The 21,870-nt window shown below is 39.1% G+C and overlaps 6 protein-coding genes and 1 non-coding gene across 11 annotated transcripts; 4 read left to right on the forward strand and 3 right to left on the reverse strand.

Moving 5' to 3' along the window:
• Positions 1-140: 140 nt before the first annotated feature.
• LOC108852678 (60S ribosomal protein L8-2) lies at positions 141-1,365 on the forward strand. Its single transcript, XM_018626174.2, has 2 exons — positions 141-651; positions 856-1,365. The coding sequence occupies exons 1-2, from the start codon at positions 209-211 to the stop codon at positions 1,190-1,192; spliced, it is 780 nt and encodes a 259-aa protein (XP_018481676.1). The 5' UTR covers positions 141-208; the 3' UTR covers positions 1,193-1,365.
• Positions 1,366-3,604: 2,239 nt separating this feature from the next.
• LOC108851440 (GDP-mannose 4,6 dehydratase 2) lies at positions 3,605-4,876 on the forward strand. The gene has a single exon (XM_057008765.1). The coding sequence runs from the start codon at positions 3,678-3,680 to the stop codon at positions 4,758-4,760; it is 1,083 nt and encodes a 360-aa protein (XP_056864745.1). The 5' UTR covers positions 3,605-3,677; the 3' UTR covers positions 4,761-4,876.
• On the reverse strand, positions 4,769-10,385 carry LOC108851439 (kinesin-like protein KIN-7G). 4 transcript variants are annotated; one of them, XM_057008763.1, is made up of 15 exons: positions 10,106-10,385; positions 9,796-9,855; positions 9,205-9,441; positions 9,039-9,128; positions 8,854-8,954; positions 8,639-8,752; positions 8,464-8,545; positions 8,323-8,390; positions 8,172-8,237; positions 7,968-8,092; positions 7,495-7,831; positions 7,203-7,331; positions 6,017-7,120; positions 5,618-5,943; positions 4,769-5,501 (listed from the first exon to the last, which is right to left on the reverse strand). In XM_057008763.1, the coding sequence occupies exons 3-15, from the start codon at positions 9,407-9,409 to the stop codon at positions 5,171-5,173; spliced, it is 3,078 nt and encodes a 1,025-aa protein (XP_056864743.1). In that variant the 5' UTR covers positions 9,410-9,441; positions 9,796-9,855; positions 10,106-10,385; the 3' UTR covers positions 4,769-5,170. The 4 variants fall into 4 exon arrangements, with proteins under 4 accessions (XP_056864743.1, XP_018480370.1, XP_018480371.1 ...); XM_018624868.2 differs by having other exon boundaries at positions 9,810-9,943; XM_018624869.2 differs by having other exon boundaries at positions 9,796-9,943.
• A 1,171-nt stretch (positions 10,386-11,556) lies between these two features.
• Positions 11,557-13,991, forward strand: LOC108850195 (uncharacterized). Its single transcript, XM_057007805.1, has 2 exons — positions 11,557-13,345; positions 13,658-13,991. Exons 1-2 carry the CDS (start codon positions 11,740-11,742, stop codon positions 13,816-13,818), a joined length of 1,767 nt encoding a protein of 588 aa, XP_056863785.1. The 5' UTR covers positions 11,557-11,739; the 3' UTR covers positions 13,819-13,991.
• Positions 13,992-16,133: 2,142 nt separating this feature from the next.
• LOC108851441 (protein CHAPERONE-LIKE PROTEIN OF POR1, chloroplastic) lies at positions 16,134-17,824 on the reverse strand. Of its 2 annotated transcripts, none has more exons than XM_018624872.2 (5): positions 17,675-17,824; positions 17,284-17,441; positions 17,104-17,195; positions 16,583-17,027; positions 16,134-16,501 (listed from the first exon to the last, which is right to left on the reverse strand). In XM_018624872.2, the coding sequence occupies exons 2-5, from the start codon at positions 17,424-17,426 to the stop codon at positions 16,351-16,353; spliced, it is 831 nt and encodes a 276-aa protein (XP_018480374.1). In that variant the 5' UTR covers positions 17,427-17,441; positions 17,675-17,824; the 3' UTR covers positions 16,134-16,350. The 2 variants fall into 2 exon arrangements, with proteins under 2 accessions (XP_018480374.1, XP_018480375.1); XM_018624873.2 differs by having other exon boundaries at positions 17,284-17,428; positions 17,675-17,795.
• Positions 17,825-17,859: 35 nt separating this feature from the next.
• Positions 17,860-17,931, forward strand: TRNAE-CUC (transfer RNA glutamic acid (anticodon CUC)). The gene has a single exon. It is a non-coding gene; the product is annotated as a tRNA-Glu (tRNA).
• A 45-nt stretch (positions 17,932-17,976) lies between these two features.
• On the reverse strand, positions 17,977-21,186 carry LOC108851443 (PHAF1 protein At3g51130). Its single transcript, XM_018624874.2, has 14 exons — positions 20,957-21,186; positions 20,490-20,647; positions 20,220-20,287; positions 20,032-20,137; positions 19,877-19,937; positions 19,622-19,788; positions 19,465-19,527; positions 19,353-19,400; positions 19,099-19,212; positions 18,923-19,013; positions 18,737-18,810; positions 18,478-18,582; positions 18,297-18,361; positions 17,977-18,151 (listed from the first exon to the last, which is right to left on the reverse strand). The coding sequence occupies exons 1-13, from the start codon at positions 21,048-21,050 to the stop codon at positions 18,314-18,316; spliced, it is 1,197 nt and encodes a 398-aa protein (XP_018480376.1). The 5' UTR covers positions 21,051-21,186; the 3' UTR covers positions 17,977-18,151; positions 18,297-18,313.
• Positions 21,187-21,870: the final 684 nt, after the last annotated feature.

The following is a 21,870-nucleotide window of genomic DNA, read 5'->3' on the forward strand; positions in this document are numbered from 1 at the left end:
TAGGGTTATACCTCAATAGCTTGCGCAGAGGGCAACAAGAGAAGACATAGTTGCTCTTATAACTACGCTAACACAGGGCCCAATATGAAAGTCCATTAATAACCTAGGGTTTTCTAATAAGGACGCTAGTATAAATAAACATAGTTGCTCCAATACCTCAATAGCTTGCGCAGAGGGCAACAACAAGAAGAAAGGCCACTTCATCGAGATGGGTCGTGTGATTAGGGCTCAACGTAAGGGTGCCGCTGGTTCCGTCTTCAAGTCCCACACTCACCACCGCAAGGGTCCGGCTAAGTTCCGTAGCCTCGACTTCGGTGAGAGAAATGGGTATCTCAAGGGTGTTGTGACTGAGATCATCCACGATCCTGGACGTGGTGCTCCGTTAGCTCGCGTCGATTTCAGACATCCTTTCCGTTACAAGAAGCAGAAGGAGCTGTTCGTTGCTGCCGAAGGTATGTACACGGGACAGTTCCTCTACTGTGGTAAGAAGGCCACTCTCGTTGTAGGTAACGTGCTTCCACTTAGATCCATCCCCGAGGGAGCTGTTGTCTGTAACGTTGAGCTTCATGTCGGTGACCGTGGAGCCCTCGCTAGAGCTTCCGGTGATTACGCCATCGTGATTTCTCACAATCCGGACAACGACACCACTAGGTAATTAATATCATACTTTAATTATCTCTAACTCTAGTTATATTATTGAAACATCATTTTCTAACCTAACTTGTGTGACACGTTAAGTAAAATATAAATGTGAATTGATTGGGTTTAAGTACAAAAAAAAGTTCCGATCTGTGTTTAAGTTTCTTGTTTCATATTTTTATTGATAACGGATTATATTTTTTTATTATATAAAAGGGTTAAGCTTCCTTCTGGAGCAAAGAAGATCGTGCAAAGTGGATGCAGAGCGATGATTGGGCAAGTTGCTGGTGGAGGCAGAACAGAGAAGCCACTTCTCAAGGCAGGTAGGGCATACCACAAGAACCGCGGGAAGAGAAACTGCTGGCCTATAGTTCGTGGTGTGGCTATGAACCCAGTCGAGCATCCTCATGGAGGAGGAAACCACCAGCACATTGGTCATGCTAGTACGGTCAGACGTGATAAATCAGCTGGTGCGAAGGTTGGTCAAATTGCTGCGAGAAGAACGGGTCGTCGCAGAGGTCAAGCTGCCGTTGCAGCAGCCAAGGCAGTTTAGACTTGCTTGTGGCACAAGCTTCTCTGTTTTCTTTGATTTTTTTGCTTATTTTATTATTAAACCTTAAGAGTTTGCCGTTAAATTTTTTTGTTGGTGTTTAAATCTTATGCGTTTTGTATTGGATTTACCCTTAGGGGATATATTTATGATATATTTAATATTTTCTTTTGGCAGACCAATTTCAATTTTCATTCATAATTATTATAAAATTATTCATTGTTGGTTGAGATATAAAAGTGGATTATAATAGATTTTTTTTGACTGAAAGGCTTGATTATAATAGATTCAATAGATATATAAGAGGTGGTTCTTGATATCTTGCGATTTTAGCTGCTTGTGCGTATTTCCGATGTGTGAGAATAGACTTGTCGAGTTGTGGCAATTTGAGCTTGTGTGCATAGTACTGTCTTGCTGGAAAGGTGTTGTTTGAGCCATATTTGGTTTACTTGTTAAGCTAGAGAGACAAAAGACATCCGTGAGAAAAAAGATATCATTGTAGTTGAGAAGTGAGAGATGTGACTGTGCAATATTTGACAATGATGATACTAATAGATTAGGAATAATGTAATATTCCACATATTGTACAAATGCCCTAATGACTCTAGTGTATATATACTTTACATAATGTAATATGCGAAGGCAATGGTTTTAGAAAGTAACAGATACTGGTTTGAGATAATGTCGGTGTTTTGGACTGCTTTATTCTTGTTAGCTTTACTCCCAAGTAACATCTACCCAATGAATTTTTTATATATAATGTTTGGAATACTCTATTGTCTCGTCTCGGAGAAGAAAACGAAATTAAAAACGCAGATGATTGATCTCGTTTTGCAGTCATTTCAGATTCTATTATGTTTAGTAAACTTTCACCCATGACTATTTCAAGTACTCGACTACCATCCAAATTATGTTCCGGTCATTTTGATGCTCTAAACAAAATACTTTGCTAAATTAGTTAGAAATAAAATTAATCAGATTGAAAGTGTCTTGAACCTCAAGTTTTTGTTTTAGTTACACAGTGACAAGACGATTCTATTTTGTGATTTGGAATGAAACAGATTCAGAATATGTATGTTCAAAAATCATTCTTCTAACACCTTTTAAATTTCTATCTTTTAGGCTTTTGGAGCCTCGGCCTCAAACTAGATCTCAATCGGTCATGAACATAGACGCTACTTCCACCCATCTGACTACCTCTCAGAGTGCTACAATAGAGACAGTCTTTCTGAATTTTCCAATTTGTGAATGGTAGTGGTTAGTGTGATCAATGCATCGAAGCCTTCCGCTTCAACAACCGATAAAACAAAGGGTCTGCGTGAAAAATAAATAAACAGAGGATAAGACATAGCTACAAAATGGTTGAATTACCTTAAAAATGACTTTTCGAGAACAAGAAAGAATTAAAGAAGAGATGGTAGATGGATAGGATTTGGTGGTTTCCAACACTTTAGTAATGATGTTCCTGATCTGTATCAACAGTTGCTATATATCTTCTTCAAAATTCCTTGAATAAGCTCCTCCCAAACTAGAGATGAGTACTTGCAAAGAAACATAGTTAGGAATCTTAGGATCGATATTTCTGTTCCATGTCATTACTCTGTCACAAGTAGCAAGCCTTTTCAACATAGCTAACCATGTTACAAATGCAAATTTCGGTATGCCAAAAGTGATTCATACTCCGTCCGACTAGTTCACTTTTTGCTTCTCTTCCCGACACAGTTTCCAAGTCTCAGTACTTGAGAAAGGCTTTTAAGACCTGGTCTTCTTCTCCGGAGATCATAATCCTCTGCTTTTTCTTTTCTGAAAATATTCAGTTGTTGTTGCAGCGTCAATTAAAACAGTTATTATGTACCCCTTCTTCGCGCCTTCGAGGATTGTTGAGGGCCGGCCTCGTCCACAGTTGCTTCCCGGCAAATATTCAGATTGATAATCTTTCTGTCTCAAAGTAAATATGCAAGATACCCATCTCCAACCAACAATCGAACCATAATGATTTTATCATTACCAATTTTCCTGTGGAAAGTTTTTGCTAGAACTCGTAGTTTTAAAATATTCTGCCACATCCGAAAAACCTTGTGCCGTTTTACTACTGATTTTGAAAAAGAAAAATCTTTGTTGTTAGATTCATACAATATGTCGCTATAAAATTAATAAAAAAAAAATCAAATGATTTGAAATTTCTTGATTCAGACGTAGCATCCCAAGACTATTCACGAGGTTTGACCAGAAAAATGAGTAAACCACTAACGTGTGAGGCGTTACTATATGGAAACAAACCGCATCAATCAGACAGCAATGAAACGGAAATACTACCCCACGATGAATAATATTGACCATATAATAATAATAACGCTCTAATTGACCAAAATACCCTCTCCGTCTTCAAGCTCTAACTCTCCGTCACTGTCCTATTTAAACACACAACAACCCGACGACGCATAGCGCCACCGCGAAACACCCAGATCCAGACTCCAAATCAAAAACAATGGCGTCAGAAAATAACAACGGATCGGGATCCGATTCCGCGAGGAAGATCGCCCTCGTGACCGGAATCACCGGCCAGGACGGATCCTACCTGACGGAGCTCCTCCTCTCGAAAGGCTACGAGGTCCACGGCCTGATCCGCCGCTCGTCCAACTTCAACACCCAGCGGCTCAACCACATCTACGTCGACCCCCACAACGCCGACAAGGCCCTCATGAAGCTCCACTACGCCGACCTCACCGACGCCTCCTCTCTCCGCCGCTGGCTCGACGTGATCAAGCCCGACGAGGTCTACAACCTCGCCGCGCAGTCCCACGTCGCCGTCTCCTTCGAGATCCCCGATTACACCGCCGACGTCGTCGCCACCGGCGCCCTCCGCCTCCTCGAAGCCGTCAGATCACACACCGCCGACACCGGCCGCGCCGTAAAGTACTACCAGGCGGGATCCTCGGAGATGTTCGGCGCCACCCCGCCTCCTCAGTGCGAGACGACGCCGTTTCACCCCAGGTCCCCTTACGCGGCGTCAAAAGTCGCCGCGCATTGGTACACTGTGAACTACCGAGAGGCATACGGCCTCTTCGCGTGCAACGGGATCTTGTTCAACCACGAGTCTCCCCGGCGAGGGGAGAACTTCGTGACGAGGAAGATCACGAGGGCTTTGGGGAGGATCAAGGTCGGTCTGCAGAGGAAGCTCTTCCTCGGGAACCTCCAGGCGTCGAGGGACTGGGGGTTCGCGGGGGACTACGTGGAGGCCATGTGGATGATGCTGCAGCAGGAGGAGGCGGATGATTACGTGGTGGCCACGGAGGAGTCGCATACCGTTGAGGAGTTTCTCGAGGTTTCGTTTGGGTACTTGGGGCTGAACTGGAAGGATCACGTGGAGATTGATAAGAGGTACTTTAGGCCGGCTGAGGTGGATAACTTGAAGGGAGATGCGAGCAAGGCGAAGGAAGTGTTGGGGTGGAAACCGAAAGTGGGGTTTGAGAAGCTGGTGAAGATGATGGTTGATGAGGATCTTGAGCTTGCTAAGAGGGAGAAAGTGCTTGTTGATGCTGGTTACATGGATGCTCAGCAGCAACCTTGATTCAGAGATTATTGTCTTTTTTTTTTTTTTTTTTGCTATAATGCTTGTTTTGTTGTTGTCTTTGTTTCTAGTTTCTTGTCGTATTTTTTCAAGTAATTCAACTTGTTTTTATGGTATTGGCTCTATAACATATGGTCGTACAACATCTTTGTAACATAGCTGAAGTGTTTATAGTAGAAACCCAATGCTCTCAACTATGACTTTGTTTCTGCAACTCCTCTCTAGTGTCTACATGATAGTACAAAGATGAAAATCAAAACATAAAGCCACATAGATTGTTCAGTCAGTGGCATGAAAAACATCAACACATTTTTGGAGAAATTACATTTTGACAAGCTCAGTCTCAGACCCAAATCGAAAATGGACCCTGAATCAGTTGGGAGTTTCTGATCTCTGACCTTTTTGTTCTCTTAGTACAAAATGGAGAGGGAGAGAACGCTCCGTTTCCACAGGCTAGATTTCTTGGGACGGGATTTAAGAGACAAGTTGAGGCCAAACATCTCTCTGGACGCCAGATCCATGTCAACGAACCCCATTAGCTTACCCACAACAGAGGCGCTCTCTCGGACGTGATCAATATCTGTGCTCTCTGACCAGACACGATGCGCCAGCTGGAGCCGTCTGTGCTTTGTGTTCAGCCCAATGCTCCATCTCAAGAACAGGTTCTCTCTCTCTTCTTTTCTCAGCTTCTTCTGCATCAGTTGACTCAGCTTGTACCTCTCTCTGTTCAACGCCCTCAGGCTGTTTTGTCACACAAGCACAAACAGTTAAAGAAAAGATAAAGAGAATACATTCTTCTTGACATAAAACGCCAGAGAAAGGTAAGGTGCTTTTTGTGAATATATATTTATATATACCTGGACATTGATGTAAGAGTGCGTCCGTTCTCAATAGCTTTGCTATTGTTGGTAAAGGTTTCTCTAATGTACTTGAGCCTACGGAGTTCTACTTCCAAGTAGAGGCAATCTTTCTGATCCCCTCTGAAGAGAAGGAAGAAGTAACTTCTGTGTGCCATGGAAACGTTGCAAGCATGCCATAGCTCTATAATCTCCATCTCGAGTCTCTTGAACTCCAACGGCCAGTTCAATGGCGTGGTTAAATAGTCTTCTATTGGATCCACCGCAGCGTCCTTGAAGCTCTTTGTTGATCTCAGAGCCAAGAATTTCTGTTCTATTTCCTCCATCTGCCATATTTTATAATAGATTTAGCCCTCAAGATAAAAGCAAGACCAAGCTAAGTACAACTAAGTGACTAACCGATAAGTGAATGATTCGCTTGTCCCTTTGAGGACCACTCTCTTCACCTTCCTCCTGGCTGATGGAAGTTCTTGTCTGACGCCTAAACACAGGAGCGCTAGAGGAAGACACCTGCGAGCTTTTCGTTGATGACTTTCTCTTATCAACACCATCTAAAGCAGCTGGCGTTCTTTGGGTGCTGCGGTTGAAGTCTTTCTCAGACCAAGTTGCTGGCATGCTCATCCGGCTAGAATGCTTTGGTAATGGCGGCTTCTTGATGTTGGACGGTTTCAGGTTGCTCTCAGCTCTTTCTTTCTGATACCAGTAGCTTGGTGGTGTGTTAGCGTCTCTCTCGTGCTCATACAAAGAAGAGGAAGAACCCGGTACAAAGCTTGTTCCGCAGCTTTGGCTTCTAGTATGCCTCACACCTCCTACTCTTTGCTGCGAATGTTTCTCAAGATGCAAACTATAAGGCTTTTCAGGAGACAGAGTGACAGAATCTGGAAGTGTAGGGTCTCTTCTGAGGTTAGAAGCTTTGTCAGTTAATGACAAAACACATTCCTTTGGTTCGATAAAGACAGCACTGACTTCCTTTACACACTCTTCTTCTTCTTCTACAATTTCTGTTGGTGGTCTTAAATTCTTTGAATCTGGTACACATACTGGTAGCGCATTCCTAGACATAGACCTGTCTTGAAGCATGGTTGGCTCTGGAGACATGATGATACCAGAGCTCTCTGTTTCTATGCATCGAAGTTCCGTGCAAGTGTCTTCAGAACCCACCTCACTTGGTCCATCCACTTCATGCAACCTCTCCTCCTGATCTACAGATTTCCCCTTGTGAATGTGTAACTGGTTTTTACTTTCTGCCCCACGAATATTAAGTCGAACTTTTGTGAATCTCCCAGGAGTTACAAATGAAAGGTGTTGTTGGCCTGGGCTAGTTGCACCAGAATCAATCCTAAGGTCGGTAAGCTGGAAGACATTCTCGTCAGAACCGTGCTCGGTTGATTGTGGGGAAACCATACTGGATCGCTGAGCTGATACTGAGCTTTCTGGTGTTATATACAGAGATTCCCATGAACTGCGGACCCGCAGCTTGGGGTATTGATTTCCAAGAACCAACTGTAAGAAATACCAAAAAGGGATTATAAAGTAAATCAAACAGTTTAAGAGTTTATTCTTCTTTTCATTAAAACTCACGTACCTTTGCATGTTCTGAGTCTGTTGATAATGTCTCTTTGATTGGTGATTCTCCAACGATTTGTTGGAGATTTTCAATCCGAGAATGAGCCCCCTCTAACTGTTGTGCTAATTGGAACACCTCTTTGTTTAGCTGTAAGTAATGAAAGGCCATAAAAGTTCCTAGAGTGAATGGATTTTACATATTAAGACAAATCACCAGTATTGAATGCAGAGCTACCAGTAATACAAAAGGATGGTTAGAGAGAAGTGAACTACTTGTTTTGTATAATCTTGATTGAAGTAAATCGCATTACCTTTTGAATATGGAGGTCCTTCTCCATCAGTAGTGCACTTGTGTCAGACACAGCCAGAGCTTGACGAGGGCTTCTCAACTCACTCTCCAGTTTAGCCAACTCCCTCTGTAAATGTTTAACCAGAACTTTATCAGACATGACCACGTTGACTTGCGCGTTTGTCGTCACCTCCTTTGCACAGCTTGCGAACAACAATGTGTTTCTTGATTGCTCAACGTGGATTCTCGCAGGACTCATGGTGCAGATTATAGCAGTTCTGGCGTTTCCTCCCAACGAAGACTGAAGTATTCGTGTCAGCTTTGAGTCTCTGAATGGAATGTGCCCAGTTTTTCCTTTACTGCATTAAGCTAGCCAATATATTTTAGCAATGTAAATAGGAAGCTACTCAAATACAATACACATTATTAGATGAATAAATAGCAGATAAATCAGGGAACTTCACTGAAGCTAAAGGTGCTACTACACAGGCTAACCTTAGCTTTCGAATGACAGTTCCTAGTGTTAGTAAACTTCGGTTTATATGACCACCTTCTTTCAACCTTGTGGCAGCTGATAATGATTGAGATGCACGCTCGCTTCCAGCAAGATCAATGAAATTCTGCAGGATAATTACTCAAATCTATGGAATTTACTTCCTCTTTTTCGAGAACAATACATGATGGATTCAACGTACATACCACTGTCGCTGTGAGTGTGCTAAATTTATCATTAGCTAAATATTCATGTGCTGTGCTTTCGACCGTCTGTGAAAGATATCAATCAGAAATACGCTGCTCCAAAAAAGCAGCGTGAAGAATCTATAATGTAAATCAGCAAAAATGCATTTACCAATCTCAGAATCTGATGAGAGCGGGAACTAACTTCATTTAAAGCTGTCTCTCCAATGTGTCTTTGAGCTGCAATCATTAGATGATACTGGTCAAATTGATGCTAAACGCAAAACTTAGATTCACGTTTGGAAAGCAATACCTATACAGATCGATAAAAGCTCCTTAAAATGATTCCAGCCCCGCAGAGTTTCCTCTGTGAGTTTCTCAACAACTGTCCCTTTCTGTCAAAAAAGCAAATAACCAGCTAATGTATTAGATTATGCATAACCAATTCCATTTGTTGTTAAGTATAATCAGCCAGTGTCAAATTTTACCTCAGGATCATCTAGAAGTCTGAGTGGAGTAATGTCTGTACTCAAGAGGTCTCTTACAGACTCGTTATAGATCTCCATAGCTGAGAATTTCAGAACGAATTCTCTTTCCTTATGCTGCAAAAAAAAAAAAAAACACATCACAATTTTTCAGAAGATGTGGAAAATAATGTGGTAAGGAGACACTATGAAATCTTTATCATAAAATTTAACTTCACCTTGGAAATGTAATCATATATATCAGCCAAGGCGTAGTCAGTAATCCCACTCATAGTGTAAGTCTTTCCACTGCTCGTTTGTCCATATGCAAAGACACTAGCTGAAACCAGGGTGACCCATTAGGTAGCAAAACATGAGCCACAGTGGAACAAAAACTAGAAAGCAGTGGCTAGACATGTCTTACCATGAACCCCACTAACAACAGAGAGAACCACTTCTTTGGCCCCTTGATCATACACCTCCTTGGTACAACACTCAGGGCCAAACACTCTGTCTAGAGGCATAAGAAAGAGCTCAAGTAAGGATTGACGTTTGATCAAGAAACTGAAAAAAGCAAGCTAGTCATATACCGAATGTGTAGGCAGTGGGGTACATGGAACGCTCGGAAAGGGAAAGATGGCTTCTGTATATAACGGTTTCATCATTAATACACTCCCAATCTGCCTCTTCGTTCTTCACCCTTTCTTTCACATTCAATGGCCTCAAACGGACAGAAACAAAAATCTTCTCTTCCCTCCCGGAAGATCCTTGCGTCTGATCCTCTCCTGCAGCCATCTTCGTATCCCTCACCTCCCTTTCCTCATATCCTAAACCCAAAAGAAACCAGGAAGGAAAATCAGCAGCAATGTCATGTATATACATAAAGAGGCAGATAAATAAATAATAATAATTGTACATCATGACTCCAGTAATGAACTTTTGTCTACTTCCATATCTTGGGCAAAAAGAACATTTTGTCTCTATCCATTCCACGTGTTTTTATATTTCAATATATGTCAGAAGAGAATGATTCCTTTTTCATCATTGTTTAAGACATAAAACAAACGAAGTTTCGTATAATATTATAGAAGAGGATTTGGTGTTTTTTTTCTGGAATGGTCCCCCTAAAAAAATTCTTCCTTGCATGTTGCTTAAGTGTCAAACACAAAGAAAGCACTTACTTATTACGAGTTACCTTGAGGGATTGATAAGAGTTTGCAAGAGGACTTTCACAGACGTTTCTGCAAAATGTTCGATGGTGGAGACAAGAATATTGAGTAACTCCATGTGCAGTGAGTAAACAGAGCTTTTACTACTTACACCTGCTTCCTAGAAACACCAAATAAAACAAAAACAAAAAATCCAACAAAAATTTAGCCGTAAGATCCAACAAAAAGTCATTTCACAGTGATTTAACTAACCATCACGCGTAGTTCTACTGTACCGCAAAGCATTAACACGAAACTAAGAAACAATCAACGGAACTCGAACCTGATTTCCTCTGAATCCGCGAATGAGCAACGGAGATTTTAGAGAAACGAGATGAAGAACAATGGCGTAAGCGACGGTGAACGATTCACGACGCAGATAATAGCATAATCCGTTCGGAAGAAACCACCGGAGAGATTCTCGGTCGAACCTATTTTCGTTTAAAAAATCGGAAAGGCGCAGCTCTTATTGTTTTTTTTCTCTTTTGTCGTCAATGGTGTGTATTAGAAATCTACTTGGCTAATTATATTAGCGCGCTAAAGATTATTATTTCGTACTGCCTTAACCACATTTTGCATGATTTTTATACTCCAAATCATGATGTCCACTGTCCAGTTCTAGTATAAAATATTAATCAAACAATTTTAGATTTATACGAGTTTTTATAAATATTAGATCCAGTTCTTTTTCTTCTTTTTTGTCAACATATTAGATCCAGTTCTATGTCAGGCAAAAAATAAAATATCTGCCAAAAAAGTGTAGCTCAGGTTGATTATCCACATACTTTTAGAAAACGAAACTATTATCCACATTTTTATTTGGACTGAAGAGGTAGATAATATAGGAACTAATTTAGAACTAATGGTGAGACTATAATCAGTTTTAAGTTGATAAATATATCACATCATTAACCTAATCACCTATTATGAACACACATTATTCGATGTTAATGGAATTACATCACAACCACAAAAGAAATTATATGATTTTGCAAGTAATGATTTCTGGTACCAGCATATATGATTATATGTTTACATCATTGGCGTTTGAAGCTAAGGGTTGGTGAACTTTTTGTTCACTTTAAATTTAAATTAATATAATATAAATAAAATAATATAAAAGCAGCGCACATGAAGGCATGTGCGTTTGTTTTTCTTACTTTATACTTTCAACTTTTCAAGTACATAATTAAATGCAATCATCGTCCAAAATCAACGCTCAGTCATCGACGTCAAACCAGTCTGCTAGTCTACTACTGTACTACATCATGATATACAAATAAGATGCATTAGCTGATAAACAAACAAACATGTAAAAGTGATTTTTTAACACTTTTTTTGCTATATCGCGAAAATGGAACGTTTAATTATATGTAATCCAAACTAGCATCAAACTAAAGATACTCTGAATACAGTTACAAAACCGTCTACATGATTTTGTTATGAATCTCACATTGAAACTGATATGGAGCCTATAAAACTTAACATAGTATACAGTATAAAATGATTCAGGTAGGATATACTGTACAAGTAATATGTTTTTTTTTGTTGTAAAAACACAAGTAATATGTTGTTGAGGTTAGAGTATAATTTTGTTTGAAATGCGTTAAAAATTTATTATTTCTAGCGAATGTGCCACAATATTACTTTGTCTAATAAAATGGTGGAACATATATTAATTTTCATATTACCAACATGTATGAATTGGAATCATACTAAGCTTAACAGAGTCTACTCTATTTTCTATTAAGAAAACGAATGAAATAGGGGTTATTTTAACAAGCGATAAACTAACCTCCGGACTCGTAACCTAATCACCGCCTCCGCCTTTACCTTCGGTGGCTCAGCCACGGATCTCTCCGTCACGCTCGTGACGACATACTCCATAACTCTACCTTCTTCTTTCTCTTCTCTGTCATGGCGGATCTCCCAGAAGATCCGGTGTCATCTCCGACTTTTAAAGCCTCACCTGAGCTTCTCCACCTGTGTAAAATGGACTCTCTAATGCCTTCATCCAGCAGGAGCTTTCAATACACAACGGAGTTTCCTTCTTCGTCATCAATTTCATCGATTCTGTTTGGAGAAGATGCCTTAACTGTTCAAGATCCCCTTCGCCAGCAACCTCCATCCTCTACGACAAATGAAACAACTAGGACTCCTCCATCTCCAAAGTCGATCTCAAAGGTTTTATTTGGAAATGAGACACTCGATGTCGTAGGATTGTCACGCCAAGTCTCTCAACCTCATCTAGGAGCTTGGGCATCTCCGCTTAAGTTCTCAGATAACTTTAATGCCGCTACCGGTAAACAGATACAAAAGGATAACCTTAATGGCTTCTCGAAACAGCCTGTGTTTGAAGAATGGCCGGCTCTGACTGCTAATCTTCCCACCATCTCTCGTAAGCAAAGAGCTCGCATCTTTTCCTCTCAAGCTGCAAATTCCTCGGCTCCATCTTCTGCAGTAGGTGATGATCTTCATGCTATCTCAAGCGAGTATCCATGGGCAGCGAAGATGCGATCCAAATGCAATCTCCACAGGGTTACCACTCCCACATACTTGGAAGATGGAACTCCAATGGTATGCATTCCGCCATCTGTTCTTCTGAAGGGATTAGATCACCAGCGTGAATTCATTGTTGGTCAGTTCAAGAACTGTTCAGCACCACCAGGAGGTTTAATTCATGGAATGGCTACCCGAATTTGGGGTAAAAAGTGTAAGATTTTCACTAAACAGCTTGGTGAATCTTCTTATCTGTTTCATATACCCGATGAGTCGACTAGGAATTGGGTAATTTCGCGAGGAATCTGGTATGTGGATGACTGCTTAATGTTTGTTTCTGCGTGGAATCCTTCAGAAACGATCTCACTCCCTGAAATCAAGACAATTCCTATTTGGTTAACTCTTAAGAACATCCCCTTTCAGCTATATTCCATTGAGGGCATTGATTGGATTGCTTCAGGCATCGGGGAACCTATGTTGACTAGCAAGCCTTGGTTAGATCCAACATCTATTGGAGAAGCAAAAATCTTAGTTGAGGTCAAGCTAGACAGGCCCTTCCCTAAGCGTGTAGCTTTACAGGACAAAGAAGGTACCATAAGTTTGGTAGACATCATTTACTCTTGGCTTCCCTCTAGCTGCACATCTTGTGGACAGCTGGGACATAAAGCTAATCGTTGCTTAGGAGTAAAAGCAACAAATGTGACAACTGATCCAAAGAACTCCCAAGTTATTGTCTCAGAAGTCTTAGCTACAAGTACAGATGTTGGCGTCCCTTCTACTCATTCATCTTTGAATCAAAATAATACATCAACGGTACCTATTACTACTTTCTCCACTGTTACTACTACTTATCTTGCACTTCCACCTTCGTCGGCAATAGAGCAAGGTCCAACTAAGGTTACATTTGAGGCTGGAAACTCTAACCAACAGGCTGACATCACATCTGCTCAACCTGACCTTCAGTCTTTGACTACGCTTACAAATAACGAGTCATCAACAAACACTGCCACCTTCTCTCCTTCAGGTACTGAACAAGACTTACATAAATCTCCAAACACTACTAAGCAAGGTACTGAGATTTCTATTATTGAAAAAGATAACAATGTCTGCTTAGAGTTACCGTCGGTAAATGAGACTAATTCAAGTTGTGAAAGAAACAAATTGGATACTACTGAGGATTTAGAAGTAACTGATCTGACAGAGATAAAATCTTCAAAAGAAGCTGCTGTGATGTCCTCTTTGGATACCGATCACATTGTCTCTATCACCTGTCCTCATACTGAAAACTTACCTCTCGATGAGGTATTTGCTTCCTCTCCACCTCTTTTTGTTCCAGGTTCAAGTACAGCTGCTGCTCCTTTTGCATCAGATGATGACTTGATAAATAGAACTCGAGGAGGAAGACTCATAAAACCATCACTTAAAGGTAAAGAGTTTGAATGGACAGAGGTGGGAGGAAGGGGAAAACGGGGACGAGGTCGTGGTCCTAAACACTAGAACCACCGTCACTGCCTTCATCAACCTTCTTCAACTATTATGCTGTGTGCTTTATGTATCTCTAAATTAGTGTTTTCTTATTCTTTCACTTCTTTGAAATCTAAATTTCTTTGGTCACAAATGTGAACCATTTGTATCAAACTTTTGAATTTTAAATAGAAAGTCATTTTTCAAAAAAAAAATAGGGGTTATTTATGCAGAATCAAAAAATAACTTTTTTGGCGATTCAATAATTTAGAAAGGACACTAGAAATGAATTTATTTATGTTGAATAAACACATATTAAACTGCGAGGTCGACAAAAAAACAAAATATTTTTCTTTTTGTTTGGACCAAAGAACAAAATAATTATCCAAAATGTGTTTAATGGAAAGATATACATAAAATTCGACACGAAATAAATAAAGAGGGTCATGCACATGATGACTCATGAGGAGGCTACGGACAATAAGCCATGCAGCCTTCATGATAACAAATGTCAAAGAAGTCAATGCTTCATGATTTGGTCGCATAAAGTATACACACTTTTGTTGTTCATTACACTCAAAAAATTTAAATGCTCTACATGAACTTGGGTCTATATGTAATTGCTACCCAGTGTTAAAAAAAACTTGTGTCTTGGCACCTAGCTTGCTGAGCTTTAGGCCTTTAACTCACGGAGTCAAATACTGCAGATGAGACTCATTTAGGGAACCAACCCAAAACTTTAACGGAAAATGTATGCTCCTCGTCGTATGCAGTGTGGTCAATATCTCTAAGAAAGAAAACTCGTGGTTACCAACAACCGCAACTCGGCCAACCAATCCTTACTTTTTGGGCTGCCAGGCTGTGAATCACATCCAGGACCACCGGTCAGTCATTGACAAAGCCGCCCTCAATTTCTTAAAGAACTAATAATGTATACTAGGTTTTCATATGCACTTTAAAAGTGCGGAACATTTTTGTTATAATTTAGTACAAAAAAATTCAAAGATGATTTTTATAAAAACATTTGTATTACTATATTGAAACTCTGATATGGATTGTCGATATCAAAATCAAAATGAGTTTTTCCTACCGTATATTTTAGGGGTGGGCATATCGGTTATCTTCTCGGTTCGGTTCGGGTTCGGGTTAGTTTGTTTAGTTTGGTTCTAGTAATTTCCAACTGAAGTAAATCATAGTTAGTTTGGTTCGGTTTCACGGCTCGGTTCGGTTTCAAACCGAACCATTCGGATTGGAAAAATCTTCAATTGAATTATTTGAAAAATATTTCGGTTCGGTTTGAATCAGTATGGTTTGGTTAGTTCGGTTTAACTCAGTTCGGTTGACTTTTTTACTCACCCTTAATATATCTAAACCGAACATTTCTTGAAATATCACGATAACCGATGATCCGTATTTTAACAGCGAGGTTATTTTGTTTGTACATTTTAATTTGAAAATATAAATATAAAAATGAATATATCGTATATTCAAATTTTATTAAAGAAACAAAGTTTGAATTCACTGAAAAATAATTATAATATTCAAATTTATATTTTAATTATTTTCGGTGAGTTCAAACTTTGTATCTTTAATAAAATCTGAATATGCGATATATTCATTTTTCCAGCTTAAAGATGGATGAGTAATCATTTATTAGAAATGTTATTTTCTGTCTTATTATAATTATAAAATATTGTTTCAATTTTTATTTAAAGAAATGGAACACTTATTTTGGAATTTGTAAAAATAAATATAATAGTATAATATATAGTATCGAATACAATTTCAAAGTTATCTCATATAATAAAAATGTATATGTATTGTTCTTTTGTTTGAATTTAACTAATTGGGTCTGTGCACAGTAAAGTGTCATCACTAAGTTATGTTATAATCATATTAAATCCCACCTATCTATGTTAGTTATGATGATAATATATAATCGTAGGAAAAATGTAAGTTTACGTAGGGAAAAAACGTCTATGTACTATCACATTTACAAATAAAAATGTTACTATTTAATTCAAATTCTATGTGAAACTATATTAGGCTGGATACTGTTTTTTCAGATTTTTTAAAGATCTCTTCAAAATATTTTAAGTAATTTAAATATTAAATATTTAATATATTTCAGTAGCATTCCTGTAAATAATTTTAAAAACTAAGGAGATGTCTGAAAAATATCTGCTGTTTTAATTGTATTGATAAATTGCTTTGTTCCCAAATTATATATAAAAACATATTTATCAAAATTTTATTTTAAATGTTTATGGTCTTCAAAATTTTGGCTGCGGACCCTGCCCTCATCTACGCTATTTTTTTTCTTTTTGTATCGTAAGACATGTATAAAGTAACCGGCAAAGGAAGACTTGACTTATGATATTGAACCGTCAAAGAGAGCTAAGGTCTCATGGAAATAACAATTCTTCAAGAACAAAAACAGTATCTTTCTCTATGCCACATGAAGATGACTCAGTTTCTCATTTTGTGTGTTCTCCACATACATATCCGAGATAATAATACTATTGCGACCCAAAAAGGGGTGAAGAGAAGAGCTAGAATGCTACTCTACCTAAGGTAGCTCGAAGCCACCCAAAGCAAAACGTAGCTTAAGAGCGAAGACATGACTTCGAAACCTCTTGGTCCTTTGATGAAGGGCGGGATCACAGACACCATCAAGAAAGTCCCAATCAGCCACGAGAAGATGAAAGAACCAGTCCTGTTTCACATTATCATTAAAACCTGATCAGTTGCAAAACCAAATCAAGAAGGTAGCAATTATACTAGCTTTGGTGATTACCCGTAAAGGAAAGACCAGAGCTTCTTCTTCAGCCTCTGGTGGATGAAGTAAAACGTAGCTATCGCAGACAACAAAACCTGCAGAGTTGGTCCTTCTTCCGTCGGGAACAGAACCGTGAGAGCTCCGAGAACCGCAAACGTGGCCGCCGTTTTGACAAGGAAAGCGGTGGGAGGAGTTTGGAATCTGTCGAAAACAAAGCTCACAGCTTTGGACTGTCTCACCTGGCGAACCTTCTTGTTTATATCGATCTTGGGGTTCTTCCTCTCGTGGAACTTCTGCATGATGATCTTGTCGTGAGCTGACTCGATGGCGTCGACACTGGGTTTGTGACCAGCGTACTGCTGGATGAGAAAGTTCCTCGCGCCTTGAATCTCGTCCTCTGATGCCATCCGGCTTATCCCGAGACGTTTGTATGGGTCTTTGACATTGATCCGAGGGAAAACAGCTGGAAGTAGCAATGAATATTAGTCACTAGAAAGCTTAACCTAGAATTATGCGTAGGTCAGAGTTATGTAACTTACCAGAAGAATCGTCTGAGATATCACCAAAGGAAGCACTCATGGCACGGACGATTAAAGCATTGCTTCTTTGTGTAGAAAGTGCTAAACAAGCCCTATTTTTGCAACAACAGCCACACCTTTACAAATCGTCTGTCATATGCTTAATCGAACAAAAGGGCAAAGACAGACACACACTACTACCTTTCAAGACGAGGACAAGCTGCTGCATCATCTCGACGGACAGCTAAAGCTTGAGAGCTTTTCTGAGATGTACCAAAACGATGCGAACGCCATCGAATGTGAAATTTGGGGGTAGCTAGAGTTAACCCGGACGCATTCATCATCTCTGGTGGTAATCCCTAAATTTAATATAATCATATATGATGAAAGCGATAAAGCAAAATAAATAAAAAAACCTAAAAACAGTTCGTGGCTAAACCAATTTCACAGTGTTCTAAACCTGATTCGCGCCAGCTCAAAACTAGAATCTAATATCCCCTGAACTATTACGAAGTTCAAGTTTACTCGAACAGAAACATAAGAGATCGAATCGAAATGATAAAGAGTGCCAGAGGAGAAGAATAGACCGTACCGCCGATGAAAACAAATCAGAAAACCACTTTCCCTTTCTCTCCCGTAAGCATCAACAAAACAAAAAACCTGCTCTGCTCGCAAAAACGGATAGAAGAGGGCAACCAGTTCGACAAATGCTCCTCGACGAAATGTATTTAGTAATTTATTATCATAGTAAACTTTCAGTAGGCTATAGTCAACAAGTCCGTCGTAGTCTAGCTGGTTAGGATACTCGGCTCTCACCCGAGAGACCCGGGTTCGAGCCCGGCGACGGAGTTTTTTTTTCTCTTTTCAATTTTTTTTTATTCTTCATCAGACCAATTAGACAAGAAGACTGAAACAATGGAATATAATAAGTAGCATCTGTCATTACAAAGCTTGATATCGACTTAACAAATGACTGTACAGCATTTACAATTGTAGTTTAATATCATGACGTTAGATTTACAGACACTTTTGTAGAAGATAGCCTCTCCACCCAAAGCATAAAAGCCCCCTACAAAGAGTAATACATTGATCATCCACATGGGATGTTTGTTGAGGAGTTTTAGCATACAACACGATTTTGAGCCCAAAAGAGAATTCTATAGAATCAGACAGTAAAGAACATGAATCAAGACTTATTATTAGTAAGCGCATACCTCGGACGGTAGACACATCATGACTGGAACAAAGTAATAGTGGCTATATGACCGTTCTTCATCACCTGCAAAATTATTAAACTCCAATCAAAAAAAGGTTTCCTTTAACAATCTGATAAGAAATTTTTTTTCGCAAAGAGGATCACAATTCCTAAATTAGGTGTTCTTAAAAATGCTTCACCTCAAAAGCAACATTCTGATAGCCATACACGTATGTCGATCCAAAAGGGTTGCTCGTTGAGCCCTGTGTCTGTATAGCTGCTGGTCCACACTCCCCAAGTATTTCCTATAAAGTTTAAAAGCAAAAGGTTTCATGAGAAATGTTCTACTCATTTGTTAACAATACTATCCTCAGGTTTACTGACTCGGCCTAACACAGACTAGCTTCCCTATCCTTTCCCTGTTTATTCTTGTATCACTTTCGTCTGAAACTAGTTTACCTTAACTTGCTCCCAATTCGTTCTTGGAGTGATCTTGTTTCCACCTCTGTTTGCTTCTGCTTCACTCTCTCCAACTGAAAAAACAGAGCAATAAATCGTAGTTTTGTTGAAAAGTAAGACGAAACATATACATCTGAATAAAAGATAACTGATTCACATGAAGCTGCTATCATCTGCATCGCTTACCAGAGATCACAAAGTTGCACTTTATGTACGAGTTGAAATCAGCATGACCAGGATAGTTGGTGTGAAGAACAAACTTCTTAGCTCTGTGAGTCTGTAGAAAAGGTAAAGAGTCATGGATTAAAAAGAACACATACGAAGGGAGGGAACATATTAACTCTACTTGACCAGTTGCCTACCTCGCCGTCAAACAGGATGTCCATGCCACGCGTAAAATAGTTGTAAAAGTAATCACCACAAAGAGTTGTTTTTGGTCGTGGATCTGATGCAGAATGAATAACCATTTGATCTACCTGGAAAGCAAAGTACAATTTTAGCAGCAGATATCCAAATTTTCAAATGGGCATTAGATTATGACAGATACTGCAGGCAAGATAGTAAGAGAAGCTAACTAACGTAAGCATCTGTTCGTGATGTAAAACAAACAAGTTACCTGCTTTGGGTGTATCCCACATGGTCGTCCTAAGTCGGTCCATACATCCTACACCGAGCATTAAATGATGAGTTCCAAAGAAGAAACACACAAAGAGAGATACTAATTTTACCTGTGGCGATGCACCAAAAGGCATATGCTGGCCTCCAACAGTAAAGTATAACTCCTTGCCAAGCTGCATAAATATTTAATACAGTCATGCGAAGAGTAAGATGTGGCTGACTGCTAATGATGTTTAAACTACACAGCGGGAGCGGGAAGAGGCACACCTTGACAAGAACCTCCTCCATATAAAGGCTGCCAGGAGGCAAAGGAGGGACAGAAGCTCTATCCATCAGCTTTCCTACACCAACTTTTTTGTCGCTTGAGTTGTCATAGATAGAGACCCGGCATGCTACTGGCGTGGTGCCATCTGGAAACTCCAATGGTAGCGCCGCTTCATAGAAGAGAAAGATAAGTCATATATTGGAATAGACAAAGAAACATAATGTGAGTTTCTCTTGAATCCGAAGAAAAAAACATACCTTCTCCATCATGGCAGCAGTCCGTGTACTGGTTAGGAATTGGAAACTGAAAGGATAGCCCCTGCAATAGTTAAATAAACGTTAACCATCGACAGAACAAATTAAAACATATATGGAAGAAGAGTGAGACCCGTATATTTAAATTTGTTGCTCACCGGGTAGAAGAGAGAATAAACCCCTCTTTCTTTATCATAAATCCCAGGAAAGGTGGGTCCAAAAAGTGCATAAACAGCCACAAACGTCGCCAGAGTTGATGGACCCCTGAAGTACAAGCAAAAAAAGAGAGTCATTACAACAGTAAACTACACCAAAGCCACAAACAATCTTTTTTAACCCAACCCACCCAATGGTAGAAGTGGCGTAACGCATCTGAAGCCGCTTGACATCATATATCTCAACAAGGCGTAACCTCTGCAAAACAAATCAAATATGGAAGAACAATAATAACCAAGCTGGAGAGTTTTTTTTAACAAACAAAAGAAAAGTAAACTGAATACTCCACTTAAAACTAGTCAAATAAATGAGGATATTGGTTTCCACACTTGAATAGATTGTAAAGCAGTCTAGTTGGTTTGATAAAGAAGGTATGAACCACAGCATCATCATCTCGTACCTGAGACCATGGATCAAAGCGAAGATGAAAACCATGATCGGGAAAGCTAATAACAATATCCAGCTTCAGAGGATCCTCGTCGTGGTATTTAACATGAACAACATCATATATGTTAGGCTGCTGCTCTATTTGCGCAAACGCATCACAAATTGGCATTCCTGGAAAAAAAAAACACATCCACGATTTGATTGATGATTGGAAGCTCAACAGTCTTGTATTAGACTATGTACATATACGTATTTAAGTCTAGATACATTGCACATAGTCTAATAGTCTGCTAATGAACCAAGACAGCTGAGCAGCAACGTTTGCTAACACTACTACAGTATTATCATCGGATTCAATCAATCGACGATCGCAAATCAATTTCTATCTTCCAAGTCCAACGCAGGGTAGATGATGATCAAGTGATTCTCGAATTCGAAAAGCTAGAGAAAAGCAGGAGGGAATTTGAGAGAATCGCATACCGATAGAGAAAGGTCCGATGCCGACGCCGGGACGGAGATCGAAGACGGTGGCGCCCATGGCGGTACCTTCGCATCGTCTTCTTGTTCTCTGCATTACCGCCGATCTTTCAGTAATCCTTCCTACTGTGATCGGTTTCTCGGACGGATGAGAACAATTCTCTCTTTCTTTCTTTTTTTTTCTTTTAATTTGGTTTTTGTTGTTTCACGCAGAAGAAGACGGCGACGGGCTGGTCTCAACTTAAGTTAACATCGCAATAGACGCAATGTTAGTTTAATGTTTTTTGTTTTAAATAAAAACCTCCATAGTAAAATATTTTGTTGCTTTGACATTACAACATGTAACAAGAAAAAATCAATATAGTAAATAAAATTGATTCAATATAGTAAATAAGAAATTTCACACTTACAAATTTTACTTCCTTTTTATAATAGGTTTATTTTCAAATTTTACACATCTACATAAATACATTATAAATTTTTTCTGTACAAGTTTGAAATAATTATAATGATTAATGAACTATAATATAATATAAAATTTATTAAATAAAAAATCATGTGCTTTCAAAACACAGATCAAAATTTAGTTTTTTATTAATAAACATAATATCAAATATTTTTAAATGCAAAATGCTATGCTGTCTCACTCTATCTTGACTTCCCATGACAATAACATAAAGTATTTGATAATCAGATTTTACTTTAAACTTGCGGATAATTACTACGTAAAAGAATGACACTATCATTGAATGAAAAAACTAGTTTATTCGAGTTTGCAAACAAAAACTTTCACATAGAAGCATTATGTGACTTAGTTTCTTTTGTTATAACTTATAACATATACCAAATTTTCATGAATAAGCAACATTTAGTATTTTCATCACTTGAAATATAATATCACTAGTGTTTAAAAAATA

Source organism: Raphanus sativus, chromosome 4, assembly GCF_000801105.2.
Source record: "Raphanus sativus cultivar WK10039 chromosome 4, ASM80110v3, whole genome shotgun sequence".
NCBI lineage: Eukaryota > Viridiplantae > Streptophyta > Magnoliopsida > Brassicales > Brassicaceae > Raphanus > Raphanus sativus.

Coding starts and splice junctions, on each gene's coding strand:
- LOC108852678 (XM_018626174.2), top strand. CDS start 209: ATGGGTCGTGTGATTAGGGCTCAACGTAAGGGTGCCGCTGGTTCCGTC. Junction 652..855: donor CCGGACAACGACACCACTAG/GTAATTAATATC, acceptor ATTATATAAAAG/GGTTAAGCTTCCTTCTGGAG.
- LOC108851440 (XM_057008765.1), top strand. CDS start 3,678: ATGGCGTCAGAAAATAACAACGGATCGGGATCCGATTCCGCGAGGAAG.
- LOC108851439 (XM_057008763.1), bottom strand. CDS start 9,409: ATGGCTGCAGGAGAGGATCAGACGCAAGGATCTTCCGGGAGGGAAGAG. Junction 9,129..9,204: donor CCCCACTGCCTACACATTCG/GTATATGACTAG, acceptor TTATGCCTCTAG/ACAGAGTGTTTGGCCCTGAG. Junction 5,944..6,016: donor AGCGAATCATTCACTTATCG/GTTAGTCACTTA, acceptor AAAATATGGCAG/ATGGAGGAAATAGAACAGAA.
- LOC108850195 (XM_057007805.1), top strand. CDS start 11,740: ATGGCGGATCTCCCAGAAGATCCGGTGTCATCTCCGACTTTTAAAGCC. Junction 13,346..13,657: donor TGCCACCTTCTCTCCTTCAG/GTACTGAACAAG, acceptor TTTTTGTTCCAG/GTTCAAGTACAGCTGCTGCT.
- LOC108851441 (XM_018624872.2), bottom strand. CDS start 17,426: ATGATGAATGCGTCCGGGTTAACTCTAGCTACCCCCAAATTTCACATT. Junction 17,196..17,283: donor GCTTGTCCTCGTCTTGAAAG/GTAGTAGTGTGT, acceptor TTGCAAAAATAG/GGCTTGTTTAGCACTTTCTA. Junction 16,502..16,582: donor CTCTGGTCTTTCCTTTACGG/GTAATCACCAAA, acceptor AATGTGAAACAG/GACTGGTTCTTTCATCTTCT.
- LOC108851443 (XM_018624874.2), bottom strand. CDS start 21,050: ATGCAGAGAACAAGAAGACGATGCGAAGGTACCGCCATGGGCGCCACC. Junction 20,648..20,956: donor CATCGGACCTTTCTCTATCG/GTATGCGATTCT, acceptor TTTTTTTTCCAG/GAATGCCAATTTGTGATGCG. Junction 18,583..18,736: donor CGAATTGGGAGCAAGTTAAG/GTAAACTAGTTT, acceptor TAAACTTTATAG/GAAATACTTGGGGAGTGTGG.